Source organism: Eurosta solidaginis, chromosome 5 (assembly GCF_040869045.1).
Source record: "Eurosta solidaginis isolate ZX-2024a chromosome 5, ASM4086904v1, whole genome shotgun sequence".
In the NCBI taxonomy this organism is placed as follows: Eukaryota; Metazoa; Arthropoda; class Insecta; order Diptera; family Tephritidae; genus Eurosta; species Eurosta solidaginis.
This window is the reverse complement of record NC_090323.1, coordinates 228,471,202-228,496,851: the sequence shown is the minus strand read 5'-3', so window position 1 is coordinate 228,496,851 and position 25,650 is coordinate 228,471,202. Positions and strand designations below refer to the sequence as shown.

The following is a 25,650-nucleotide window of genomic DNA, read 5'->3' as shown; positions in this document are numbered from 1 at the left end:
TCGGAAGGTTTCTTGGAGGGAGATTTGGTACTGCTATACAACCCTCACCGGCGGACAGGTGTTCCATCCAAAAATCGGTGCAGTTGGGACGTTGAGTACGGGCCACAGAGTTGTGAAGAGTATCAGTGATTTCATCTACCGCATACAAACAATTGGGAAACCACAAAATAGAAGGGTGGCTCATTTGGAGAGGCTAGCAGCAGTTAAATTGAGAGAGGTGGAGGGCAGTGTTACGAATATTAGCAACACTAAGGGGTACTGTCATCTCTAAGCCGATGCTAAGCAGCGCCTTGTATGCACATAACCAAATTAATCATTATGTCTACACATATGTACGTACACGCAGCGGAGAAGCAACGCACAACAACATGCATATATCTGAGATACTCGCAAAAGTATGCAATTATAATTGTGGAAGTTTCGCTCACAAACACTATAAAAGCAGCAACACTTGAGACACGGCAATCAGTTTGATTTAAGAAGCCACCTAGCGAGCAATAATAGTTATTGTGAAGTACTTTAATAAAGGCCATTTTGCATTATTGAAAAGTGGAGTTATTTATTCAACAGTTAGCGATACGAACGTTTGCAGAGAATTTGAAATAAGAGGAATTGCAGTAAATTCGTTACAATATATTTCATGATCTAATAAAATTCGTACACCCAAGCTTAAATTTGGAAAGTGAAGTTAATAAAGGTCTTCATTTAATATATCTTTTAAAAATAAATGGGCCCGTATATAAGAGAAATTGACGGTATTCCGTGGCCTTAAAACGATCTACTTTTTTAAGTCTCTCGGTTTTCTACAAAACTCCCTAGGTATTTGATGATTTAATTATAAAAAGTTCTTATTTAGAAGTGTTATCTTTCCCGAATTTAAAGAAAATACTTCTCCCTTTATTTTAAGCCATGACGATAGCAGGGTTTTCATGACTCCAAGACAAATAACATGCGAATACGAATTGATTGACTATATCGATGTTCAAACTTTCAACTGCAACTGCAGATTTATTTTTATGATGCTCAACATTCGTTTTATGCCGAAAATCAGCATCCGTGCGAATATCGTGGACTTCATAAGGATAAATAATTTTTTTTGTTTTTATATGTACCTTTCTGTGTACACTTAATACAACTGTTATATCCACTATGACCTTTAGTTCCCAGAATAAAGGACCTCGCCGGCGTATCACATATAAAAGAGCGGCATGTAACATTATAATTTTTGCTCCTGAAGGAGAACCCATTCGCTCTAATTTCATTAAGTTCACACACAAATCGTTCTAAAAATTAATCTGCACTTTTTGGCTTTGACGTCCCACAAAACAATCCGACTGTGTAAACTTGAGGTGAATTGTGTATGTTTATTAGTATAGGCCACACTTATTGCAAAGAACTTTTGGACACAGGCAAACCGTCAACATTTATGTTAAGCTGAATATTCAATTCGTGGTCTTCTCGCATAAGGTGATCAGTCAAACAATCCTTTAAACCGTAATGAAAATATTCACCATCTTGAATGTGAATCTTGTCGATTGTCGTGGGAGTGCTTTTCAGCGTTCTTACGTCAGCCGGTAAATCTCTTACTACTCTGCGCATTATTCCTAATATTTCATTGGCAGCAGAATTCGAAATTAGATGTTTAACAAAGCATTTGGCTAAATCATCTCTAATGCTTTCGAAAGAATGTTTATATTTATCCTCAACACTGTGTCCACTTTCGTCACTGGAGCTTTCTCAACTATAATACAACTCCGGCGAAACTGGTGGATTAAACGAATATGCACTACATGAAGGAGTCGAAGAATTCTCATTATTTATATATGCATTGCTGTTCAAACACTTCACTATTTTTGCACTCCGAATCCGGATACTCTTCTTATATTTATAAGGCATTTTGCTTACAAAATTCAAATAACGTTATCCCGGCAGCGAAACATAAATATATTTTGAAATAATTTAAAAAGAAAAAACTGACAAAACATCCAAAGATGTAAAAATTTCAGTTGATTGTGAAAACGTTTAAAAAAATTGTTGTCGCAAACTAGTTTGGAATTTCTTGAAAAAAGTGTTTGGAAATAAATGTATTAACAAACTAGCTTACAACAATGTTTATTGGGTTAATTGTGACTCACTACGTTTCTGTGTGAAATTTTCCCATCATATTCCTGTCCATAGTTTCATTTGCTCTCTTTAGGTCTATAAAACCGCAATTGAGGAGTTGCGTGCAAAAAGTCTTCAAGTGTCGAAGATCCCTCTTTGCGTACCAGTTTTATACGCACACCAAGTATTATTTTTTATATTTCTGAAACTGACTTCATGACTACGCAAAATGATTTCTCCGATTTCGCTGAAATTTTATGTTTGCCCATTTTAATATGAGGCAAAAATTTCAAACATAACATCTATACGGCTAGGTCTAGGTACCAGTCATCACACTCCTAATCAAGCTAGGGCGTTGATCAGTAGCATAACCTGATTAAGGTTCAGTTGGTCGTACTGATGACTATCAAGAAAAATTTGACGCGTCCAACGTTTTTATTTGTCTGATCAACGCACTAGATTGATGAGGAGTGTGATGACTAGTATCTAGGACCCACCTATTTATTTTCTAGCTTTTAGTATTATTATTACTTAATGTAAATATTGTTTTCAATAAAACCGTTTAACATAAATTTTTTTTTAATTACTATTTTTAAGTTTTTAGTCTTTTTTAATTGCCTATTATTTCTCATTCTTATTTAGTTCATTTAGTGACTCATTATTACAAGGACTCTTTCCTGACAATTTGTTACAATCTAAGTCCTCAATACATAATCCTTCCAAAGACTGTACTCGACTCAGTGCCACGTATGCTTGCCCCTCCTCGAACTCCAAAGTATTTTGATATCACTTCTACCGGACTGTATGTAATATTTGTTCCAAATATAATTCATAAAGCGATTTCTATTTCTATATATAATGTGTTCCAAATATGAGCCAAATCGGACCACAAATACGATTTTTTTTTTGAATATATCGATCCTTGCGCGGTGAAATTTGGTAGGTGGATTGACCTTATGACGCAGAACATAAAATTAGTAAAATTTTGGACAATGGGCGTGGCACCGCCCACTTTTAAAAGAAGGTAATCTAAAAGTTTGGCAAGCTGTAATTTGGCAGTCGCTGAAGAAATCATGATGACATTTGGCAAGAACGTTACTCCTATTACTATATTGTAGCGAATTTAGTGCAATTCCGCTTATTTGCAACCTTCTGCTAACGTTCGAATCACTAAACTGTTGAATAAATAACTCCAATATTCAATAATGCAAAATGGTCTTTATTAGACTACTTTCACAATAACACTTCTACTTCTCAACAGATAGCGTGCTTAAATCAAACTGATTCCATGATTGCTCAGCTTGCTCTCTTTTATACTCTTCGATTTCCTCGTTCGCATACTTCTAGGCGTTTCTAGAATTTAACTTAGTTACCAGCTATAAAATTACCAGCTATAACTACAGATGCACGTTATAGCTTCTTATATGTGCGTGTATATATGAGTGATACTTGCACAAATGATTGCCTACTATTGTGAGCATCTCATGTCTGCATGTGTTTGTGCGTTTCTTTCCGCTGCGTGTTCGTACATTTGTGTAGACATAATGATTGATTCGTTTATGTAGATACCTGCTTACTTTATTGTTGTTGTGGCTTTATTTACTTAGTATCAGATTAGTGATGTGAGTATCACTTAGTGTCACTAATATTCGTCACAATATGTTATAAATAAAATTTAGCAAAATCGGATGACGAACACGCCACTTAAACAAATTTTTTTTAAGTCAAATTTTAACAAAAAATGTAATATCTTTACAGTATATAAGTAAATTATGTCAACATTCAATTCCAGTAATGATATGGTGCAACAAAATACAAAAATAAAAGAAAATTTCAAAACGGGCGTGGCTCCGCCCTTTTTCATTTAATTTGTCTAGAATAATATTAATGCCATAAGTCGAAAAATCCTTGTGAAATTTGGTATGGGCATAACTTCTATGATGATAACTGTTTTCTATGAAAATGGGTGAAATCGGTTGAAGCCACGCCTAGTTTTTATACACAATCGACCGTCTGTCCTTCCGCTCGGCCCTTAACACGATAACTTGAGCAAAACTCGATATATCTTTACTAAACTTAGTTCACGTACTTATCTGAACTCACTGTATCTTGTTAATAAAAATAGGCGAAATCCTACTATGACCAAGCCCACTTTTTCGATATCGAAAATTTGGAAAAATGCCATAATTCTATACCAAATACGAAAAACGGGATGAAACATGGTGACTGGATTGGTTTTTTTGACGCAAAATATAACATTAGAAAAAACTTACGTATATAAATAGATTAGCAGTACTCGACAGATGATGTTCTGGGTCACCCTGGTCTACATTTTGGTCGATATCTCGAAAACGCCTTCACATATACAGCTAAGGATCACCCCCTTTTAAAACCCTCATTAATACCTTTAATTCGATACCCATATCGTACAAAGACATCATGGAGTCACCTGGTCCACCTTTATGGCGATATCTCGAAAAGGCGTCCACCTATAGAACTAAGGCCCACTCCCTTCTAAAATACTCTTTAATACCTTTCATTTGATACCCATGTCATAAAAATACATTCCAGGGCTACCATAGGTTCATTTTCCTACATGGTGATTTTCCCTTATTTGACAAAGGATGAAGGAAAATCGTTCCAACAAACGTCACCCTTGGTCTACAATTTGGTCGATATTTCCCAAACGTATGTGATATGGAATTAAAAACCACTTATAAACCATCTACGAAACCCTACGAAACCAACGTAGCTAAGCTCTCAGCTGAGTATGTAATGTTCGGTTACATCCGAACTTAGCCTTCCTTACTTGTTTTCTTATTATTTCATTGTCATCGGGTTCTGAACTATATTCTAAGTTTCAAGCTTGTAGCTTATCGGGAAGTTACTTAAATTTTAATTACAAAATTCGTAAACAACGGCCGGCCGGCAAGCTAAATAAATCCGTTTAAAAATTAAAGTCTCGTTCGAAATAAGTATCATTGTTAAGTCGCGGTTTACATACAAAATGTGTTGTTGCTCATTATCGGAAACTTCTCCTTTGGAGTTGCATATCATATTTGGCGACTCTTACTAAGCAGCAATTTGTTTCAATAATTTCTAAAAAATTGTTTTATTTATTGAAAATTAAAAAATTATTGTGAAATATTAGAAATGACTTCGTTTTGTAACGTCGTCACGTCAAGTACGTTTTTCCCCACAACTCAACCGCGTGCTATAAAAGGACGCTATTCATGTGGTTGAGAATAAAATGGCGTATAGTGCGGAAATCGAAATGACAGAAAATCAGGGTTTGAATTGCTTACTGAAAAATAGTAAAATTTGCAAATTTTTGGCTTTACCAGCAATGAGTTTTTTGTCGGTTTGGAACATTGTTTACTATAGTTTGGAATTTTTGTATACAGCTTATATTTGTATTTGAAAAATATTTCAGCAACAGAAAAAGCAAAACAAACAATTTTTTTTTCATTTTACTTCAGATATAACTTATTGGATGCGAGCTGTCAGCAGAAAAAAAAAATTGAATATTTTACTGTGCTTAGAAGCTATAAGTATTTCATGATCAACTATTGTTAAGTAAACATTTGAAAATAAGTAGAAGTAAATTTTTTTTTACTATTTCAGCAGAAATATTTGATTTTCAAAGGGACATACACATTTACATACATATTGTACGATGTATTGATCGTAATAGCCTTCATCTACGGGTAGGTATTTCTTGTTTTTATGTTGTTTTAACACCCGACACACATACATATATACGCATGCTTCTACTGAAAAAAAAACACATACGTACGTACAAAATCTGCACCTCCACTGGTAGCTTGGTATATGTACTGGAGTCTTCCGGGGCTTTTTCCGGGACCAAAGCATGGCATTTCAATGTAGCATGGCTCAATATCTCGCGGATCGTTCAAAATTTGTCATCCAATGAGTAGCTCCTTATGTAGAGACTGTCCTTCATTCGCTCCTAGAGCCTAGCACTGCCGCGTCTACCGAAGAAATACATATATATAAAACGGGCACATGTATGTCACATGCAAAACGCGATGTTTTAGGCTAACCCCTAATACTTATTGCCGACGCGAATTCTTTAAAACATGTATGGCTCCTTTCTATTCACTACCAAGAGCGATTCCCGCCGCGTTTAAGCGCACCTCCGTTCCTTCCTCATCTATTAGCTGGGCTGATAGCCAGACAAAATTCTCGTTTGTTGCTAGTGCTAAAAGGAGCCTGGAGTTAAGAGATACAATCTCACAAGCTCGAAATGCCCGACCACCAACATTTTCGGCACAAATATTCATGTGAGACAAGATCATAAGATGACACACCGTGTGCACCGAGAAATTGAGCCATGCTACATTGAAATGCCATGCTTTGGTCCCGGAAAAATCCCCAAAAGACTCCAGTACATATACCAAGCTACCGGTGGAGGTGCAGATTTTGTACGAACGTATTTGTCTTTTTTTTCAGTAGAAGCATGCGTATATATGTGTGTCGGGTGTTGAAACAACAAAAAAAAGAAATACCTACCCGTAGATGAAGGCTATTACGATCAATTCATCGTACAATATGTATGTAAATTTTCATTTCCCTTTGAAAATCAAATATTTCTGCTGAAATAGTAAATCAAATTTACTTTTACTTATTTTCAGCAAGTAATTCGAAACCATACATGTTAAATTCAAATTAGAATTAGCAATTGATGCAATTGGTTTATATTCACTAATTCATTAAACAATTAGAAATAGTTCAACTAATTCCCATTAGATAATTGAAATGTTTATTAAATTTAATTGCAATTAGTTGCCATTAACAAAAAAAATTGGGTTACCGTTACAATTAGAAATCTAATTGACTTCTGCTAATGCAATTAGATATTCAATTAGCTCGAATTAGAATCAATTATTTATATTTATTTACATCATTATTCGTTCACTTCAATAATTCTTTGAACAAAATTTATTTAATTATCGGGTAGTCGTTAACTGATTGCTTCCTATTTCTACTACTAATATTTTTCGAAAAATCGCAAAAGAAAACAACACATTTAACGGACAATGCGACTTGAGAGCAAAATGGCTGCAATTGTCAAAAAGTTTGTCAGCCGAGTAAACCTCTTGTGATTGAATTATGAATTTCTTCAATAAAAATAAAAATTTACAAAACCAAAATTCTACAACAGAAGAAAGACAGCACAAAGCAGGTCGTTGAGCACAAAAAACTCGGTGCCCTTCCACTTTCCTCGTCACCCCTCTTCTTCAAGTAACGAGTTTCACCAACACAAATATTCGTGTGTAAACAGCGACTAGCGAAACAAATTTTTTTGGCTCAATAGTTTTGTATAGTTATTGAAAAGATTTTCACTTAAGATTTTTTAAGAATTAATGAGCTTAACATCGTTAAATAATAATTGTTATTCAACTCATATTTTTGTTTATTATGAAAAATTGAAAAGAAGAAAACATTTACTGGCATATTGCGAATGTACCATTTCGAAAACCGCTACGTCATCATCGTCAGGCAATTTCGTAATGTTTTTATTTATTTCAACAGGTTTAACTGGGAATCGAACCACGTACAAACCGCTGAAATAACAATCGCCTAACCATGGGGCTATTGTGTTGTATTTGCTTTCTTTGCTAATTTAAGTTTTATCTCTTTTCACGCCCATTTCGCTGACATGTGCCTTTTCCCCCAGGAAATTGAACCCATCCTAATAAAATGTCGAACCTTAAAAGTTTTGGGCATGTCTCAGGCCTTCTGTTAATAATGCATACTTTATCATCTTTCGCTCGTATAAAGCGCGGTATCCAGATAAAAAACGGTCAAGATTTTTTTGGGTTTTCACCTTTTTGTTGTTGTATTAACGATAAAGATACTTTTACGTTCCGGAAACAAGCACCATTGAGGTACCAGCATCTCGGGAACGATTAATATAACCACATTAAACCTTCTATGTCAGCAATTTTAACAGCATTACCTTTAGTAGATACATATACACCTCATTTATCCTAATTTATTTTGTATGCGATAGGTGGAGCTAGTGCCAATCAGATATCCATTCATCCTGATGTTGATCGTAAAACTGAAATGGAATTATTAACTAAGCGCTTCGAACAACATTTACACAATAATATATTATCTGATAAGGTACGTGGTGGCTTTGAGGCTCAAATGTCACTTTCTGAAATAGCCTCATGTAGCTATGAAGCGCGTGCCAAAGGAATACGTAATGGCATGTTCGTAGGGAAAGCCTTAAATTTATGCCCGGAGTTGAAGACAATACCATATGATTTTGAGGGTTACCGCGAAGTGGCGTATACCTTATACGATACTGTTGCACAATATACATTAAATATTGAGGCAGTAAGCTGTGACGAAATGTTTGTTGATTTAACCGATGTATTAGATGAGATGCGAGTGGAACCAATGGATTTTGTTCTTGCGGTACGCGAAGAAGTGCGTAAAAAAACTGGGTGTCCATGTTCTGCAGGAGTTGGTGGAAATAAGTAAGTATTTCATTAATCTAGTAAAATATTGTAACGAATTTAGAGAAATTCCGCTTATTTCCAATCTTCAAATGTCCGAATCGCTAAATTATCGAATAAATAACTCCAATATTCAGTAATGTAAAATGGTCTTTATTAGACTACTTTGAAAGTACTTCACAACTAATTGCGTGTTTAAATCAAACTGATTCCTGACTACTCAGCTTGCGCTGCTTTTATACTCTCGTTTTCCCCGTTCACCCATTTCTCCTAAGGTCTAGTAATTTCGCGAACTTCATGCTTGGTTACCAGCCATATACATGTATATTTGTAGTTTGTAGTCATATGCGGATGTATGCGTGAGTAATACTTCGGCTGATGATACATGTTTTTGTGAGTATCTCTCCGTTGCCTTGCATGTATGTATGTGTTTAAATGATGATTGATTTGTTTAAACACATACGAGAGGCTGCTTAGTATTAGCTTAGTGATGCTAGTATCACTTAGTGATGCTAATATTCGTCACAATATGTAATGAATTGTACATACAGTAGAATCGCGCGAAAGTTAGCTCTTAAGAAAGTTAATCCCTCTGCTAAATTAACCGAATTTGAGCGTACACGTGATGGTCTAAATACTTAACTTATCGTTAACTTTTCTGAGCATATCCATTTTTTTTTAAAAGTCAGCTATTTATTTCCCCTTATTTACGTATATTTCGTGAATTTCCATATATGTATGTCCCGAATTTGGGTGGAAAAATTATTGTCAGTGCGGTGAGACTAAGCTAAGACTTGCTAGTGAGTCATCAGCGTTTGAACCAGTGACTTTTGTATAGTTTGGTAGTGGCGCTTAGTGTGTCCTTAGCTTAATGTGAACTGTTAAATCCTATAAAGCAGGCCATGCTGGTAATATATAACTCCTTGTTTTTCTGGTATGTACTTATTTAGGCTACAGGCACGTATGGCAACAAAGCGCGCAAAACCCGATGGTCAATATCAACTTCATTCAGATGCTGCTCAAGAATATATGGCTGATATAAAAATCGAAGAGCTACCTGGTGTTGGAAGCAGTACCACTTACACCTTAAAACAACATAACTTAGTTACGTGTGGAGATCTACAAAAAATTTCGTTGTTAAAATTACAAATGCATGTTGGAAAAAAATTTGGCGAAACTTTGTATCAATTTTGCCGAGGCAACGATAATCGACCCCTCAGTTATGGGCAGGTATATATTAAAGAATAAGTGTAAGTAAAGTATGGAAAAGGCATATCTAATGCAGTTACTGATAACAGTATTTTGCATCAGTTAATTTTTAATAAGAATGTTTAAAATGGATCAAATTCTAACAATTTCAAAGTTCGAAATTGGATGCTTCTTAATTTAGTTTTCTATCAAATTGCTCTCTCTCAAAATGTGGTTTAGTTTAGATAAAATATCAGCAGAGATAGCCCCCAACTGAGTTGTAAGCAGGGATGGGCGTTCTCAACAAATTTGAATAACGAGTGACGAAAAATAAAAAAAATTATTTGTTATTCATTAATTTCTTGAAAGTTATCGTTATTCAAAATATTCAGAGTGATGATAACCGGTAATCTTTGATCATGATTCAATCACAAGAGGTTTGCTCGACAGACAAATTTTTTGACAATTGCAGCCATTTTGCTCCCAAATCGAATTGACATCCGTTGACTGTGTTGTTTCTTTGCGATTTTTCGAAAAATTTTAGTAGTAGAAATAGGAAGCAATCAGTTTACAAATACCCGATAAGTACTAAATTGCATAATTCCTTAGAACATTTATTTTAATTGTATGATGAATTTATAACTTAGCCATGATCTATTAGTGTGGCTGAACATGGGTTTTATGAAAAGTACGGACACCAAAGAATCGCGCACTTCCATAAGCCTGTGAACAAACGAAACCTAAAACACTTCAAAATTCATCGTTCAACGTCAAAAACTCGACTAGTAAATCGATTCACGTAAAAATGGCATTAGTAAATAATGAAGATGCCATAACGAAATGTACTCATTGAGCACGTTAACTTATTCATTTCGTATGTTCGAAACATTCGTCTCCATTTAAGAATTTGGGGAATCGGTTTATATTTTGAATATTATGTATATTCGGACCTCGTGAGGTAGTATCAAACGAACGTGTTCCGAGTATTCTAAATTAACGGCTTATCCGGAACACTTCCATGAATACTTGACGTAAAGGAGCTTTCCGAAATTTCAGAATAAAAAGGTGAATACTCCTTGTGTTGCAGGACCGCATAAAATCTGAATTCTTCTGTCATAGTCAAGACCGGAATATGAAGTTCTAAGACAATAAGCCATATTCTTTTATTTTTTTTTTGTTAGACCATGTCGGATGCCTTTTCAATATCGTCCTATCTCAAAATATTTTTCAAAAACTTCCCATTTCATGATTTGTCACAAAAACGCCCTTTATTAGAATTAGATTGAAGAACGCCTCAGAATGCTTTTCATTAACTCTCTCTTATGTCAAAATGCATTGAACTTATGCTCATATAGGGAGTTTTCGAAACAAATTTTGATATATTGTATTTTTGAATAAAATTCTAAACCGACATAGCTTTTCTTCAATTCACGAAATATTTAGTAGAAAATTAATTTTTTCCTCCAAAACCTATTGGCGTTTACAAATTTATTATCACTACTAATATACTACTTAGTAGTAACTACTAAAGGTACTTTTCTACTACAATTTTCGTTAAAGGGGATTTAATTATTACCCGGTTTCCTTACTTCGTAAAAGCAACTCGTCCAGATTTTTCAATTTGGGAGTGTCAAAGCTCTGCCGTCATTGAAGAACAAACCTCTAGTAATTGAATCATGATCTTTGATTTTGTAATTTTGAATAATAGGTGAAGTTTTTATTCTATAATATAAAGATAAGTCGGGTTTTCCTTCCTGACACTATAACTCCAGAACGCACGAACCGATTTCCACGGTTTTGTATTCGTTGGAAAGGTCTCGAGCTCCGTGAGCTTTATAGCAAAGAAAATTCAGGATCGACGTACACGGTCTCGAGATATAGATAAAAAAAGTGGACCCGTGAACGCCTAGAGAGTGTTTTTACATTATGGGTATCAAATTGAAGCTGTTGATAAGTGCTTTAGTACAGGGTAGTTTTCATACCTACTGGTGACTAGGGTCTCGTCATATAGGCCAAAGCGTGGATCGTGTGTAATATGGATATCAAATGAAAGCTGTTGCTGAAAGCTTTAAAGTAAATTTCATTGTGATATTAGATTTATTCGCATCAATCTGGCAAAACTGATAAATATGCATGCGAAGCCGAAATAAAGACATGGTTTAATAATACTCAAATACCTATTTACATACGTCCTATTCGATTTGCCCATATTAGTATTTCCGATGCTTTTTTCCGGGAAGTAGACCAGTGACGGACTGGGACTGGGATTAGGACTAGGACTGGGACTGAGACTGAGACTGGAACAAAATACTTGAGAGAAGACAAAAGAGAGAAGGAGACTGGGAAAGAGATAGAATGAGACGAAGATGGAGATAGATGAAGCGAAAAATACGAAGGGAGGAGTGAATACAAAAATTAGGAAAAAGTGTGGAGGGGCGAGGGCAGAGTTAGACGGAAAAAGCTTATTAAAATGTATGCAGATAGACCAAATTTAGGACAGAACAACGTCTGCCGGGTCTGCTAGTTCATTATAAAAATAAATATGGAATAACGATAAAATTTCAATTTCATTTATTCAAGATTAAGAAATTAGACCCTCGAGATGCTCTGGAAATACACCCTTATGCGTTAATAGTTCGCGTGTAGTTCTGAAGCATGATATTGAGATGATTTTGGAGAATATTTCGGGTTCATTTAGGGATCACTTGGGGGGACATTTCGAGATGATTTCGGGGACTCACTCGGGGCCCTCCCGAGGTCATTTAAGGATGATTTTGGAAAGTCTCTCAGGGTCCCCCGAGGTAATTTCGGGATAGTTTTGGGGACTTCCGAGGTCTCTTGGGGGTAATTTCGGGATGAGTTTGGCCTCTCGGGGTCTTTTTTGGGGTCATTTCGGGACAATTTTTGGGACTCACTCGTGGTTCTCCAGGTGTAATTTGGAATTAACTGCGGCATGATTTTGGGTACTTTCTCACAGTCTTCTCGATGTTAGTTTGGAGTAATACCGAAATGATTTTGGGGACTCTCTCGCGGTCATTTCGAATTGACTTTGGTGACTCCCCCGTGATCCTCCTGGGTTCATTTGAGGACGATTTGGGGATCACTGCGGGGTCATTTGGAGGTCATTTCGCGATGATCTTGGGTACTCTCTCGGGCAGTTTGGTGGTCATTCCGGTATGATTTTGAGAACTTTATCGGGGTCGCTGGGAGTCATTACGGGACGGATTTGGGGACTCCCTCCGGGTAATTCGGGGGCTCTAAAGGTCCTGCCGGGATGATTTTGAGGACTATTCCGTTTAATAATTAATAAGTTTGAGATTTGTACTTGTACGAGGTAATCGACTACGAAAAATACTCTGTGCTTGGAAAAGGTTTTCGAGGTTACGGTCTTTAACGACAGAGCAGTCTGTGGAAACAGAAAAATTTTTCGCAAGACTATTGGCAATTATGGCGACCATATTTCAACTCACCGCAGTCTTACAAAGATACCCTGCAGAAAAAATAGGAGAAGGACCAGCAAAACAATAGTTTCGTGCTAATGCTAATCGAATGCTCTATTTGCTAACATATTGGTAATTTATTTTCGATTGCCTGCTGGCGTTCCATAGATAAATAATGCCACAACATCTGAAATAACGGGAAACGAGTTGTGAAATATATAAACACATGTATTGTGAGAACGCACTGCCTTATCGACCTGGAGTCAGTATATATGCGATAGTTTTGAACTAGTGGGATTCGCTGCAAGTTTAATACTATCTTAGCAACCAGTTTTCGCCGGCGGCGTTAGGGAAAGGACAAAAATCGAGGGCGGTGGCGGAGTTCATCGGCGGCGTATATATCCGGTGAGGGTTGTAGAACAGTATCAAATCTTTCTCCAAGAAACCTTCCGAATTGTTGTTCTTGTGGTACCTGTGTTTCATCCTACTACTCATTATCCTAGTTCGTTGCCTCACACTATGTTGTTTGGCCACTGGACTACTTCGAAGAGCTTAAGCTTGACAGATTGGATTTGCATAATCAGTATCGTTCTGACGTTTCATAACAGTAGTGCGCCCTGGCTTGAAACCACCCTTTGTTTTGGTTTGTCAATGCCAGTGTTCTTCCCGCAGATACATTCGGTATTGATTTGTGTGTTCCATCGTTCCGTTAATCTTTGCCCGGCCTACTGTCTTTGACTTTCGTGGTATTTGTCGAGTCTCCTCCACCAGCACTCGCTTACTGCTGAACCCTTTCTCAAAACTGTAGTTAAGTGGTACATCCTTGTACTTATATTGCATAATCCTTCTCTGCATATCGATCCTGATGACTTTACTCTGATGTTGACCAAATCAGATGCGCCCGTATCTACAGTCAGTACACGCTCCTTGCCATCCACATTTCCTCTGACAGTAAGACTGCTCGATTTTCTTCCGATTTGTGATACAGATATAACGGGACATTTAATAGCTGGAGCAAGTTCTCGATCCTTACATCTGGCTCGCTCTTGCTCATCTCCTCCAGCTTTGTACCTAAGGCCACCCATGCTGTTGGAACCACTAGGGTCAGTACTGCAATAACGTGCAATGTGCCCCGGCTTCCACACTTAAAGCATTTGACGGCACCATCGTTTCTCTGCTAAGGAACGCAGGAATGCTTCCAAAATTGTGTCTACCCAGTCTAGCCTTTCCATTTCCACGCGATGAGCTTTGTATGCGGGCTTTCTCAAAAGTGACGCTGTTTCCTGAGTCAGTGCATGGGATGCCGTTTCAGCAAATTTGGCTTGGGGTTTGTGTATGTAGCTCGCTTAGTTTCCACGTCCCGTATGCCATTTATAAAGGCTTTCAACATCCGACGCAAACTCTTGCAATGTTTCACCAGGCCTCTGGAAGCGATTCAGTAACTCCATTTGGTATATCTGTCTGTTATGCTCAGTTCCGTATCGTCTCTCTAGAGCACCCATCAATGGCCACAATGCCATGAACAGTGCAGCAACTTTATCTTCAGCATTCCAGTTGTTCACAGCTGACGTCTTCTCAAATTGAAGCTTGAATACCTGGAAAGGAACAGAGCCGTCAAAAGGTGAAGTTTTCACCTTCGGATTACTCGCTGGAACTGCTCCATACGACCTTTTAACGCTTCTATCTCGGCATCAATTTTGTCCCCGATTTGTGAAATTTTTGCATCCTGCTCTTCCAGTTTCGCAAACAGCTGGCTACATATATACGTGCCTCTTGCGCTTCCAGTTGGGATGCCATATATGTCTTCTTTTCTTCCAATCGTGCTTCAGTCTTCGATGTTATGCATTGTCTCCTGCGATTCCAGTTTGGATGACATGTTTGTGGATATTTGTGATGATATTTCTATTATGCGTGTTTCCTGGGTTTCCACTTTTGTCGATATCGGTGATAACAAAGCTAATATCGCATTAGTCTCGCAGTTGGCGGCTGGACTCAGACTTCTGTTCTTCTCTTCCAATTTCGTTAATGTCTCGTCCCCATCAGGATGAAAGACATACTCGTCCACATTAATTCCTTCCGACTCCATAACCTCTCGTAGCCGTGCTTGAAGTTCGGTGTTATTGCCGGTTGTATTCAATCCACCGTCCTCCAACTCCTTTTCAGTTGCTGATCTTAATTCACTTAACTTTGCCATGTCCAAGTTGTATTCGAAATCTTCGGAATCTAAACAAAATTCCGTGCGAATTTTTTCCCTTCTCCCATTCCTCGTATTCTAATAAAAATTCCTTGTGAGTTTTTTCACTTCTCCCTTTCCTCCTTTTCTGAACAATGTTCGAAAAAGCGCAACCGTTATGGGGGAAAAGTAGGTATTATGAATGTGAGTGAGAGGGAGATTTCTCTAATTTTCACTTGTTAAATTAAAGGGAATGCATGGAAATAGCTAAAGGAAATTGATTCTTTTAAGAAAGAACACTTATTTGTACAAATTTGTGCTAAAATATGTATGTACATCTACCACAATATTCTTTATTTTAAGTCGAAAAGTATATCATAAGCAACGGAAGAGCTCTTGATATATTTGAAGCAGCCATCCAGAAATTGCACAAGGATTTTTTAAGAAGGCTTAAATAGATTTTGGCATATGACGAAAGACGAATTCAACTCGACTTGGTCGCCAGAAAATTGCTTTGCTGAATGGAAGCACGCAACTCCGGCGGATTTGTGTTATCCCGCCGTCTTCTTCTTCTTATGCTTCTCTGTTGATGTTGCTGTGGCACAAATTCATTACTCATTTCAGTGAATACCACATGAAATGCAATGCTGTGCATTGTTTATATGTATTTCTTAATTTCCAACAAATTCGCTACAATAATTAAACTTTTCTATTTTTAAACAAAATGAGAAATGCGCAACGAAATTTCAATTGAAAAAACAGCTGACTTCAAAAATTCGAAATTCCTGTTCCCCAATTATTGTTCTCCCTATGAGAAAAGAATTGAAGGAATTTTTCCGCGGGAATAAAAAAATCCGCGAGAACAAAATTCCGAGGGAATACTTAGATTTGGACTGAACAATTCTTCTTCTGACAGCAATTGTAATGAATTTAGGGAAATCCTGGTTATTATGCACCTTCTGCTAACGTTCGAATCGCTGAACTGTCGATAAATAACTCCAATATTCAGTATTGCAATCTGGCTTTTATTTAAATTACTTTAGGAGTACTTCACAATTATACTTCACTTCACAACTAATAGCGTGTTTAAATCAAATTGATCAGTCATTCCTCAGTTTGTGCTGCTTTTATACTCTCTGTTGCCTCGTCCGCATATTTCTCCTAAGGTCTAGATGTTTCACTTTCTAGAACTGTTGTATCTCCTGCTTGGTAATTGAGCTATATGCGTGTGTATGTGTGAGTAACTACTTCGGCTGATGACTTCATGTGTGTGTGTGAGCAGGGGCCGATTAAAGATTTACGAGGCCCGGAACTAAAATTAATATGGGGGCCACTTAAGTGAGCAAAATATGATCATTTTTTTTAATAAATAAAAACTGTTATAATTATTTTTATAATTTATTCTCGCAAATATTTTTTCTTTGGTTGAAAACTATAAATTATTATACAATTAAAAATATTATTTTCTTGATTTTGCTCTGGCAAAGTCACTTATCAAATCATCAAAGTAAATCGATCGAAGTAAATCAACTTCAATGCATAACCTCATCAATGCGGCCAACCGTTCATCTAACATAGTTGATCGATAGATATTTTTTATTCTTTTTAAAACCGAGAATGCCCTTTCAGATTCGCAGTTTGCTATTGGAATCGTAACCAAAATCCTCTTAGCGATGTAGATATTCGGGAATACTTCGATCATGTTCACATTTACAATCCAATTAAGAACTTGCAAAGGACACAGAATTTGTTCTGTTTCGTTATATAATTTTTCTGTTCTATTAGAGAAAAAACCTTTTGGCTGTAGTTTCAGGCGGGTATAAACTGTTTGAGTTCTAATAATAAGTAATTTTGTAAATCATCCGAACAAACTTTTATCAAATTTGTGGCTTTAATTTCCAATTCATATGATGGTTTAGATTACAATGAGTATATGTCACGATATACTTACTATAGTCCGAACTCTGAACGTGCTTGCTTATATTATCTTATTCTTAACGAGTGCGTGTATTCTTTTCCATATTACTATTGTATATAAATTTTGAGGTGCAAAATTAAATTATGTGTACGCAAATACGTTGTTGTTGTTGTTGTTGTAGCGATAAAGTTGCTCCCCGAAGGCTTTGGGGAGTGTCATCGATGTGATGGTCCTTTGCCGGATACAAATCCGGTACGCTCCGGTACCATAGCACCATTAAGGTACTAGCCCGACCATCTCGGGAACGACGCAAATACGTAATATGATATTATTTATTGGAGCTCGCGGGGCCCTCCCGACGCTGGGGCCCGGGGCTATAAACCCTGCTAGCCCCTCCTTTAATCCGCCCATGCGTGTGAGATATCCCTTCAGTTCGAGCTGCTAGTTATGTGCGTGCATTTACATAAGTTTGGCTGCTTACTGTATTTGTTGTTGTGATTATTTACTAACTGCATAGTGATGCTAATATTCGTCGCAATAATAATGAAATCACAAAAAATCTTGGGCAGTTCACAAGAGTGTTGTGCTGTGAAATTTTAAAGTTTGAGTTGCTTCCATGGTTTCCAATATAAAATTTGATTAAAGCATTGCACATACGGCGAATTGCCTAAGTATTTTGCCTTTTCCATACTATACGTACACTATTTAGTTGAATTTAAATATAAAAACCGTGTAATGAAACTCAATATTTTAATTTTAGATACGTAAATCAGTTTCGGCGGAGGTAAATTATGGTATACGCTTTAAAGAATACAGTGAGTTAGAAACATTTCTACGACAATTATCCACTGAAGTTCATAATCGTCTGAATGATATAAAACGGCGTACAAAGTGTGTTACACTAAAGTTAATGATGCGATCTAAAGATGCACCACTTGAGGCAGCAAAATTTATGGGACATGGCGTTTGTGATCATATAACAAAATCGGTGTCATTATCGGAGTACACTTGCGATATAGATGTAATTACCCGTACTGTGTTGACAACAATGAAATCGTTAGAATTGGCGCCAAATGAGTTGCGGGGCATTGGCATACAACTTTCTAAACTTAATGATCCAAACGAGGGCAAAGAGCGCAAAGAAAATATGATCATGAATATGTTCAGTAAGATTGCGGTAAAGCAAAAAGGTATGTGTGTACAAATATGTATGTATGTATGTATAACATGAGTGTAGCCAGGCTTCGTCCAAGGGTAGGCAGGGACTTACATAAAGATGAGTAATTGAATTCTCAGCTTTCTAAGAATTTGCTTGAAGAAGGAATTATCTCAGAATTTAGTTTCCAATAGGTGCTATCCAACCAATAAACATAAAAGGAGATGGGACATTATTCAATTGAATTCTAAGCGGCCCCCGTGGTGTGATGGTAGCGTGCTCCGCCTACCACACCGTATGCCCTGGGTTCGCACCCCGGGCAAAGCAACATCAAAATTTTAGAAATAAAGTTTTTTAATTGGAAGACAATTTTTCTAAGCGGGGTCGCCCCTCGGCAGTGTTTGGCAAGCGCTCCGGGTGTATTTCTGCCATGAAAAGCTCTCAGTGAAAACTCATCTGCCTTGCAGATGCCTTTCGGAGTCGGCATAAAACATGTAGGTCCCGTCCGGCCAATTTGTAGGGAAAATCAAGAGGAGCACGACGCAAATTGGAAGAGAAGCTCGGCCTTAGATCTCTTCGGAGGTTATCGCGCCTTACATTTTTTTTTTTTTTTTCTAAGAAAAAAAAAGGTTCTTCATAATTTTCCTAGAGTTAGCAGATTTTATTATATTCAGCGTGCTTTGCACACAGAGTATATTAACTTTGATTGGATAACGGTTGGTTGTACAGGTATAAAGGAATCGAGATAAATATAGACTTCCATATATGTTGTTGTTGTTGTTGTTGTAGCGATAAGGTTGATCCCCGAAGGCTTTGGGGAGTGTTATCGATGTGATGGTCCTTTGCCGGATACAAATCCGGTACGCTCCGGTACCATAGCACCATTAAGGTGCTAGCCCGACCATATTGGGAACGATTTATGTGGCCACATTAAACCTTCAGGCCATTCCCTCCCTCCCTACCCCCAAGTTCCATGAGGAGCTTCGTCTGTTAGTGAAACAGGATTCGCCGCGGATAGGTGAGGTTGACAATTGGGTTTGGAGAAGCTATATATTGCGCTGGCAACCTGAAAGGTTGCGCTACATAGCCCCTTGAATCTGGTATTTTAGTCGCCTCTTACGACAGGCATACCTACCGCGGGTATATTCTGATCCCCTAACCCGCTGGGGTACTTCCATATATCAAAATCATCAGTATCGAAAAAAAATTTGATTGTGCCATGTCCGTCCGCCCGTCCGTTAACACGAAAACTTGAGTAAATATTGAGATATCTTCACCAAATTTGGTACATAAGTTTATCTGGACCCAGAATAGATTGGTATTGAAAATGAGCGGAATCGGATGATAAACACGCCCACTTTTTATATATCGTTAGCTTAATGTGAAAATGTGCTAAGTCACTTTTTACGAATTTTACAGGAGACGAAAAAAACTGAATAATTTTTGAAATAACCTTTTTTTCAAAACTGTGAATAAGGATACCTTAGTTGCAATACTTTTGAGTGTAGAAGCTTTGAAAACGATAAATAAAAATCATGTATGCGAACCCAGCAGCTATTTTATGACTTAGCACAATTTCCTCACTCAAAACAAATTTTTTCTCCTGACTTAGCACTTTTTACTCAATATGTTTCCCCATCACTCCTCCCCTTTTAATGATTGAAATATAGCACTAAAACTATATATTTAACAAAAAATACTAGTTATTTGTCAAACTATTTCTAACTATTGGCGGCCACCGTGGTGTGATGGTAGCGTGCTCCGCCTACCACACCGAATGCCCTGGGTTCACACCCCGTGCAAAGCAACATCAAAATTTTAGAAATAAGATTTTTCAATTAGAAGAAAATTCTTCTAAGCGGGGTCGCCCCTCGGCAGTGTTTGGCAAGCACTCCGAGTGTATTTCTGACATGAAAAGCTCTCAGTGAAACCTCATCTGCCTCGCAGATGCCGTTCGGAGTCGGCATAAAACAAGTAGGTCCCGTCCCGCCAATTTGTAGGAAAAATAAAAAAAAAGGAGCACGACGTAAATTGGAAGAGAAGCTCGGCCTAAAATCTCTTCGGAGGTTATCGCGCCTTAAATTTATTCATTTGTTTTATTTCTAACGGTTCTGATCTGGACTCTTTTTCCGGATGGTGCGCAGACAATAATTTATTTTTAAATTCAAACAAATGTTGTGTTGTGTCTTATTCCTTAAAGAGAACTGCCACATACTTTATCTACAAACTAAATGCTAAATCTCTTGATCATTGTCAAGAGAGTAGAGACTTGGGTGTAATTTTTGACTCCAAACTCTCTTTTTCTAGTCACATTGTTTTATTCGTTTCAAAATCTGTTGCAATGGTTGGGTTCAGTAGACGTAACACCAGTGACTTTAAGGAGCCTTTGACGTTGAAAGCACTTTATATATCCTTGGTCAGAAGTGGTATTGAATATTGCTCAATAATATGGAATCCTTTCTATGAATCTCACTCCTATAAAATTGAGAAAGTTCCAAAAATTTTTACAGAATTGCTTTACGTATGCTTCACTGGCCAGACGGCCTCCCATCATATACCAGCAGTCACAAATTGCTTGGTCTTCAGGCTTTGCATGACAGAAGAACTTTTATCTCACTCATGCTTGCCTATAAAGTAATAAACTTTAGCACAAATTGCTCAGATTTATCCACTTTATTCATTCCATATATTCCACTGCGTGATCTTCGGCATAATAGATTATTTATCGAAATAACTCATAAAACGAATTATGCTATGAATGAACCTATAATTAGGGCTATACATCTAGCAAGCAAATCGATTCAGCAGTGTTATTAATTTTAATAACACCTTATATAAGTTCAAGCTTGAATTGTTTTCTATTTTAAACTAGTCTGTAAGAAAGCATATATTTATCGACATGTAAGAATTGAAGTAGATTATAGTCAGCGCAAAGCATTTATCATACACCAAAGACATGTCTCAATTGGGTAAATCCAATTTCAAGGGGTTGTGTTCGCAACCCTCTCAAGGGGTTGCCAGCACAATATATAGCTTCTCCAACCCAATTGTCAACTCACCTAACCGTGGCGAATCCTGTTTCATTGACAGCTGAGGCTCTGGAGACCACAAGTTCCTCATGGAACTCGGGGTGGGGAGGGCGGGATGGCCTAGAAAGTTTAATGTGGTCATATAAATCGTTCCCGAGATGGTCGAGCTAGTAGTACTTTAATAGTGCTTTGTTACCGGAACGAACCGGATATATATCCGGCAAAGGCCATCAACATCGGTAACACTCCCCAAAGCCGTCGAGGAGTGTCTTTATCGTTAATACAACAACAACAACAAAGCATGTACTTTTAGACTGAATGAATTATATAAATAAATAAAACGCGCGCACAAAGAAATTACTAGTAATTCAGATTGATATTATTGACAGGTTGACTTAGCACATTTTTTTTAACAGCTGACGACTTCATTTATACATCATTGCCCACAGCCATATATGTAATATTCCTATATTGCTACAAAAGGCTAGGTACATTCCCAAACATCAGAGTGCCGATATATTGCTGGTAAAACGTTTTTGTTTTTGTATTCAATAATCGAATGTACCTAAATTTAAATTTTTTCTTGTCACACTTATGCTGCTACAATCACAAAAATTTTATAGGCTGTCTTGTTTTGATTTCGAATTCAAAACACATTGCGAGCATATTCTATTAGCAATATAGGAGTATTACATATATGCCCACAGCACGTAAAAATGAAAAATTTGAATATTTTTTTTTGTGATCAATGTATTTTGAATTCATTTTTAAAACTGCATTAAAATACAATTTTTAAAAAAATGTGACTTAGCACATTTTCACATTAAGCTAACCATTTTCGAAAACACAAAAAACCCGATTATTTAGTAAATAGTACACCTAGAATGTTGAAATTTGACACGTGGACTGATATTGATGGATATAAATTTGAAAAAAAATGTAAAAAATGGGCGTGGCACCGCCCACTTGTGACTTGTACATTTTACAAATATTATTAATCATAAATCAAAAATCGTTAAACTTATCGTAAAGAATGCTTTGAAAGAAAATTAATGAAATCGGTTAAGGACCACGCCCACTTTTATATAAAAGATTTTTAAAAGGGTCGTGGACGAATAAAATAAGTTATATCTTTTCAAAAAAGAGCTTTATATCAATGGTATTTCATTTCCCAAGTGGATATATAACAATAAATAGGAAAAACCTCGAATTTTAAAAAATGGGCGTGGCATCGCTCCTTTTATGACTAAACAATTTTCTATGTTTCGGGAGCCATAACTCGAGGAAAAATTAACATATCGAAATAAAATTGTGTACACATATTTTCCTTATAGCAGAATATATTTCTAGTAAAAATGGACGGGATCGGTTAAAAACCAGGCGACTTAGATATAAAACAAATTTAAAAGGGTCGTAGACTAGAATAATAAGCTATAACTTAGCAAAAAATAGTATTGAATCAATGATATTTCACTTAAAATAAAAATTAATGTAAGGCGCGATAACCTCCGAAGAGATCTAAGGCCGAGCTTCTCTTCCAATTTGCGTCGTGCTCCTCTTGATTTTCCCTACAAATTGGCCGGACGGGACCAACATGTTTTATACCGACTCCGAACGGCATCTGCAAGGCAGATGAGTTTTCACTGAGAGCTTTTCATGGCAGAAATACACCCGGAGCGCTTGCCAAACACTGCCGAAAGGCGACCCCGCTTAGAAAAATTGTCTTCTAATTGAAAAACCTTATTTCTAAAATTTTTATGTTGCTTTGCCCGGGGTACCATCACACCACGGTGGCCGCCAGTATTTCATTTATCAAGTTTATTGTAAGAGGAAATGGGGAGACATTTTTTTTAAACGGGCGGTGCCACGTGTTATGTAGAAAAGTGATTTATCTGAAATGAAATCTACAATTGAAGCTCACGCTGAGTATGTAATGTTCGGTTACACCCGAACTTAGACACCTTCACTTGTTTTTTAGTAACTTTTAACGATTTTGAACATTAAGTTCACCCTTTTCTTGTACAAACATTTCCTAAGTATAAAAAATTCCTTTCGAATAAAAAATTTGTAGCTTTTACCGCGGCGTCGACGATAAATGTATAACTAAGTGGCATTTTATCCTTTTTTTCTTTAAGCGAATAAGGTTAGCCATTGCTAATGGGCATTAGGATATTCTAATCTAATTAAGAGCTGTTCCGTTACACCTATAAAATTCTGCATAGGAGTGTTAGTGATACCACAGCCGAAGTCACGGCGTTGATTCTATACAGCTACCGTAAAAAGCCACTTATCCAAGCTTTTTCTAGCAGTCGCCGTTGTATAGAGGTAGTGTACTCACCTACCACATCGACTGCTCCAGGTTCAAGTGACGGTACAACTTGAGTCACAAGTTCTTTAGAAAATTTTTCTAAACCGTGGTTTAGCCAAGTTCTACGAGATTCAAACCAACGGATCCATATTATTTCCGCGGTAGGCGTGTCTGTCGTAAGGTTAGGTTGAATTGATCGTTCAATAAAGGCCCCACATAGACTAATGTGTCCATAGTGCTCCCAGAATTTGTTTCACGACCAAACGCAAAATCTCCAATTAGGCACAGGACTTATAGAATAAGTCCGTCGAAAACACTAGAAGTTTTCTAGGACCTAGCTTATTTGCTGCCTCGAGATCTGGCAACTCTGCCGCCCCTAGTATCTGAAGCCTTGATCTCGGTAGCGCAGGACACGAATACAGATTCAATCGTTTCTTCTTGCAGCTCGTATTTCCTACTGTTGTTTCTGGCGAGGTCTACCTTATGAGCATGTAACGCCTGAAAGCAGTGACCATGGTGAGCCTTAAGTCTTGTCTCCTTAGAGATATGAGTGTGGAGGATCCATATTGGGATCCTATAAAAATGTTCCGCCGCGCACTCACTCGGCTGCCACGCGCACACTCACCTTAATTTTTCTATTCTTCTTTAAATTATTAAAAACAGTTTTATTCTTTCGTTATATTAACTATATTTTCCTCTACAACTTAGTTCTCCTTCTTTAGAAAAGATGTTTAATATTTTACAGTCTCTTACACAACTTTATTTAATATTTTCAGTCTTTTTACTGTGTTCAACGTACATGTCCTTTTAACCTATCACTTTCTTTGTTTTTTTTGTTTCCGCTTATAATTCCGCGTATTGGTGCAGCTGCCGGTTCACTTTAAACTAACTCACTGCCGCTAACGCAACTCTGTAGCTAGGCAGCTTTTCATTACGTTGCTTAGCAACGATATTAATGATGGCGTCGAAATAAATCATGGCGTCGATCAACGGCAGTTTCAGCCAATCAGAAACTCTCCAAATTGCTCGACTCTAACAATTTTAGTGATGCCAAGTGCATCTGATGTATGGTTGCATCTTGGACATTTCCAAAAAGGGTTGCCATCTACAATTTATTTTAATGTATTTTACTTTGGCACTACATGAGCAACTTTGTGAGTTTAACGTCGTAGGATTAGGGGGCTTAGAATATACCCGCATTAGGTATGCCTGTCGTAAGAGGCGACTAAAATACCAAATTGATTGAAGGGGTTGCCAGCGCAATATATAGCTTCTCCAACCCAATTGTCAACCTCATCTACCCGTGCTGAAGCCTGTTTCATTTACAACCGAGGCTATGGCGTCACCAAGTTCCTCATGGAACTAGGGGGTGGGGAGGGCGGTATGGTCTAGACTCAAGAAGGTTTAATGTGTCCATATAAATCGTTCCCGAGATGGTCGGTCTAGTACCTTAATGGTGCTTTGTTACCGGAACTTATCGGATCTATATGCGGCAAAGGACCACCAACATCGATAACACTTCGGGGAGTGTCTTTATCGTCAATACAACAACAAAAACAACCGCGTTAGCTAGAGGCGCCGTTTGGTGGGAGTAAAAGCTAACAGCTGATGTGGCCTGTTGGGCAGCATTGCTGCTAGGAGGTGGGATAGGTACGCTTGAGCGTGAACCGCGGGACGTCCTTGGACGCGAACAGCAGGCAGCCACAAAAGCAATTTCGGGCACGACGAACGTTGGGTTCTAACTCAGAACAACCCGAACGATGCAACCATCTGACGCAACAAATTAAATGGGGTTACACTGAAATGACAGTCCTTGGTCGGGAAAAATCCCGAGTCGCTCCGGT

The 25,650-nt window shown here is 37.4% G+C and overlaps 1 protein-coding gene across 2 annotated transcripts in view; it reads left to right on the top strand.

The window, feature by feature from the left end:
• Nucleotides 1-25,650, top strand: part of Rev1 (Rev1 DNA directed polymerase) — a 76,286-nt gene that overhangs the window by 25,421 nt on the left and 25,215 nt on the right. For both annotated transcript variants that reach the window (XR_010953646.1, XM_067788729.1), the window contains exons 3-5: nucleotides 8,141-8,615; nucleotides 9,545-9,824; nucleotides 18,074-18,503. Coding sequence is in view for 1 of the 2 variants with exons in the window: in XM_067788729.1 (XP_067644830.1) it covers nucleotides 8,141-8,615; nucleotides 9,545-9,824; nucleotides 18,074-18,503 (1,185 nt within the window). In the remaining variant the exon portion in view is untranslated. The remainder of the gene's footprint in view (nucleotides 1-8,140; nucleotides 8,616-9,544; nucleotides 9,825-18,073; nucleotides 18,504-25,650) is intronic.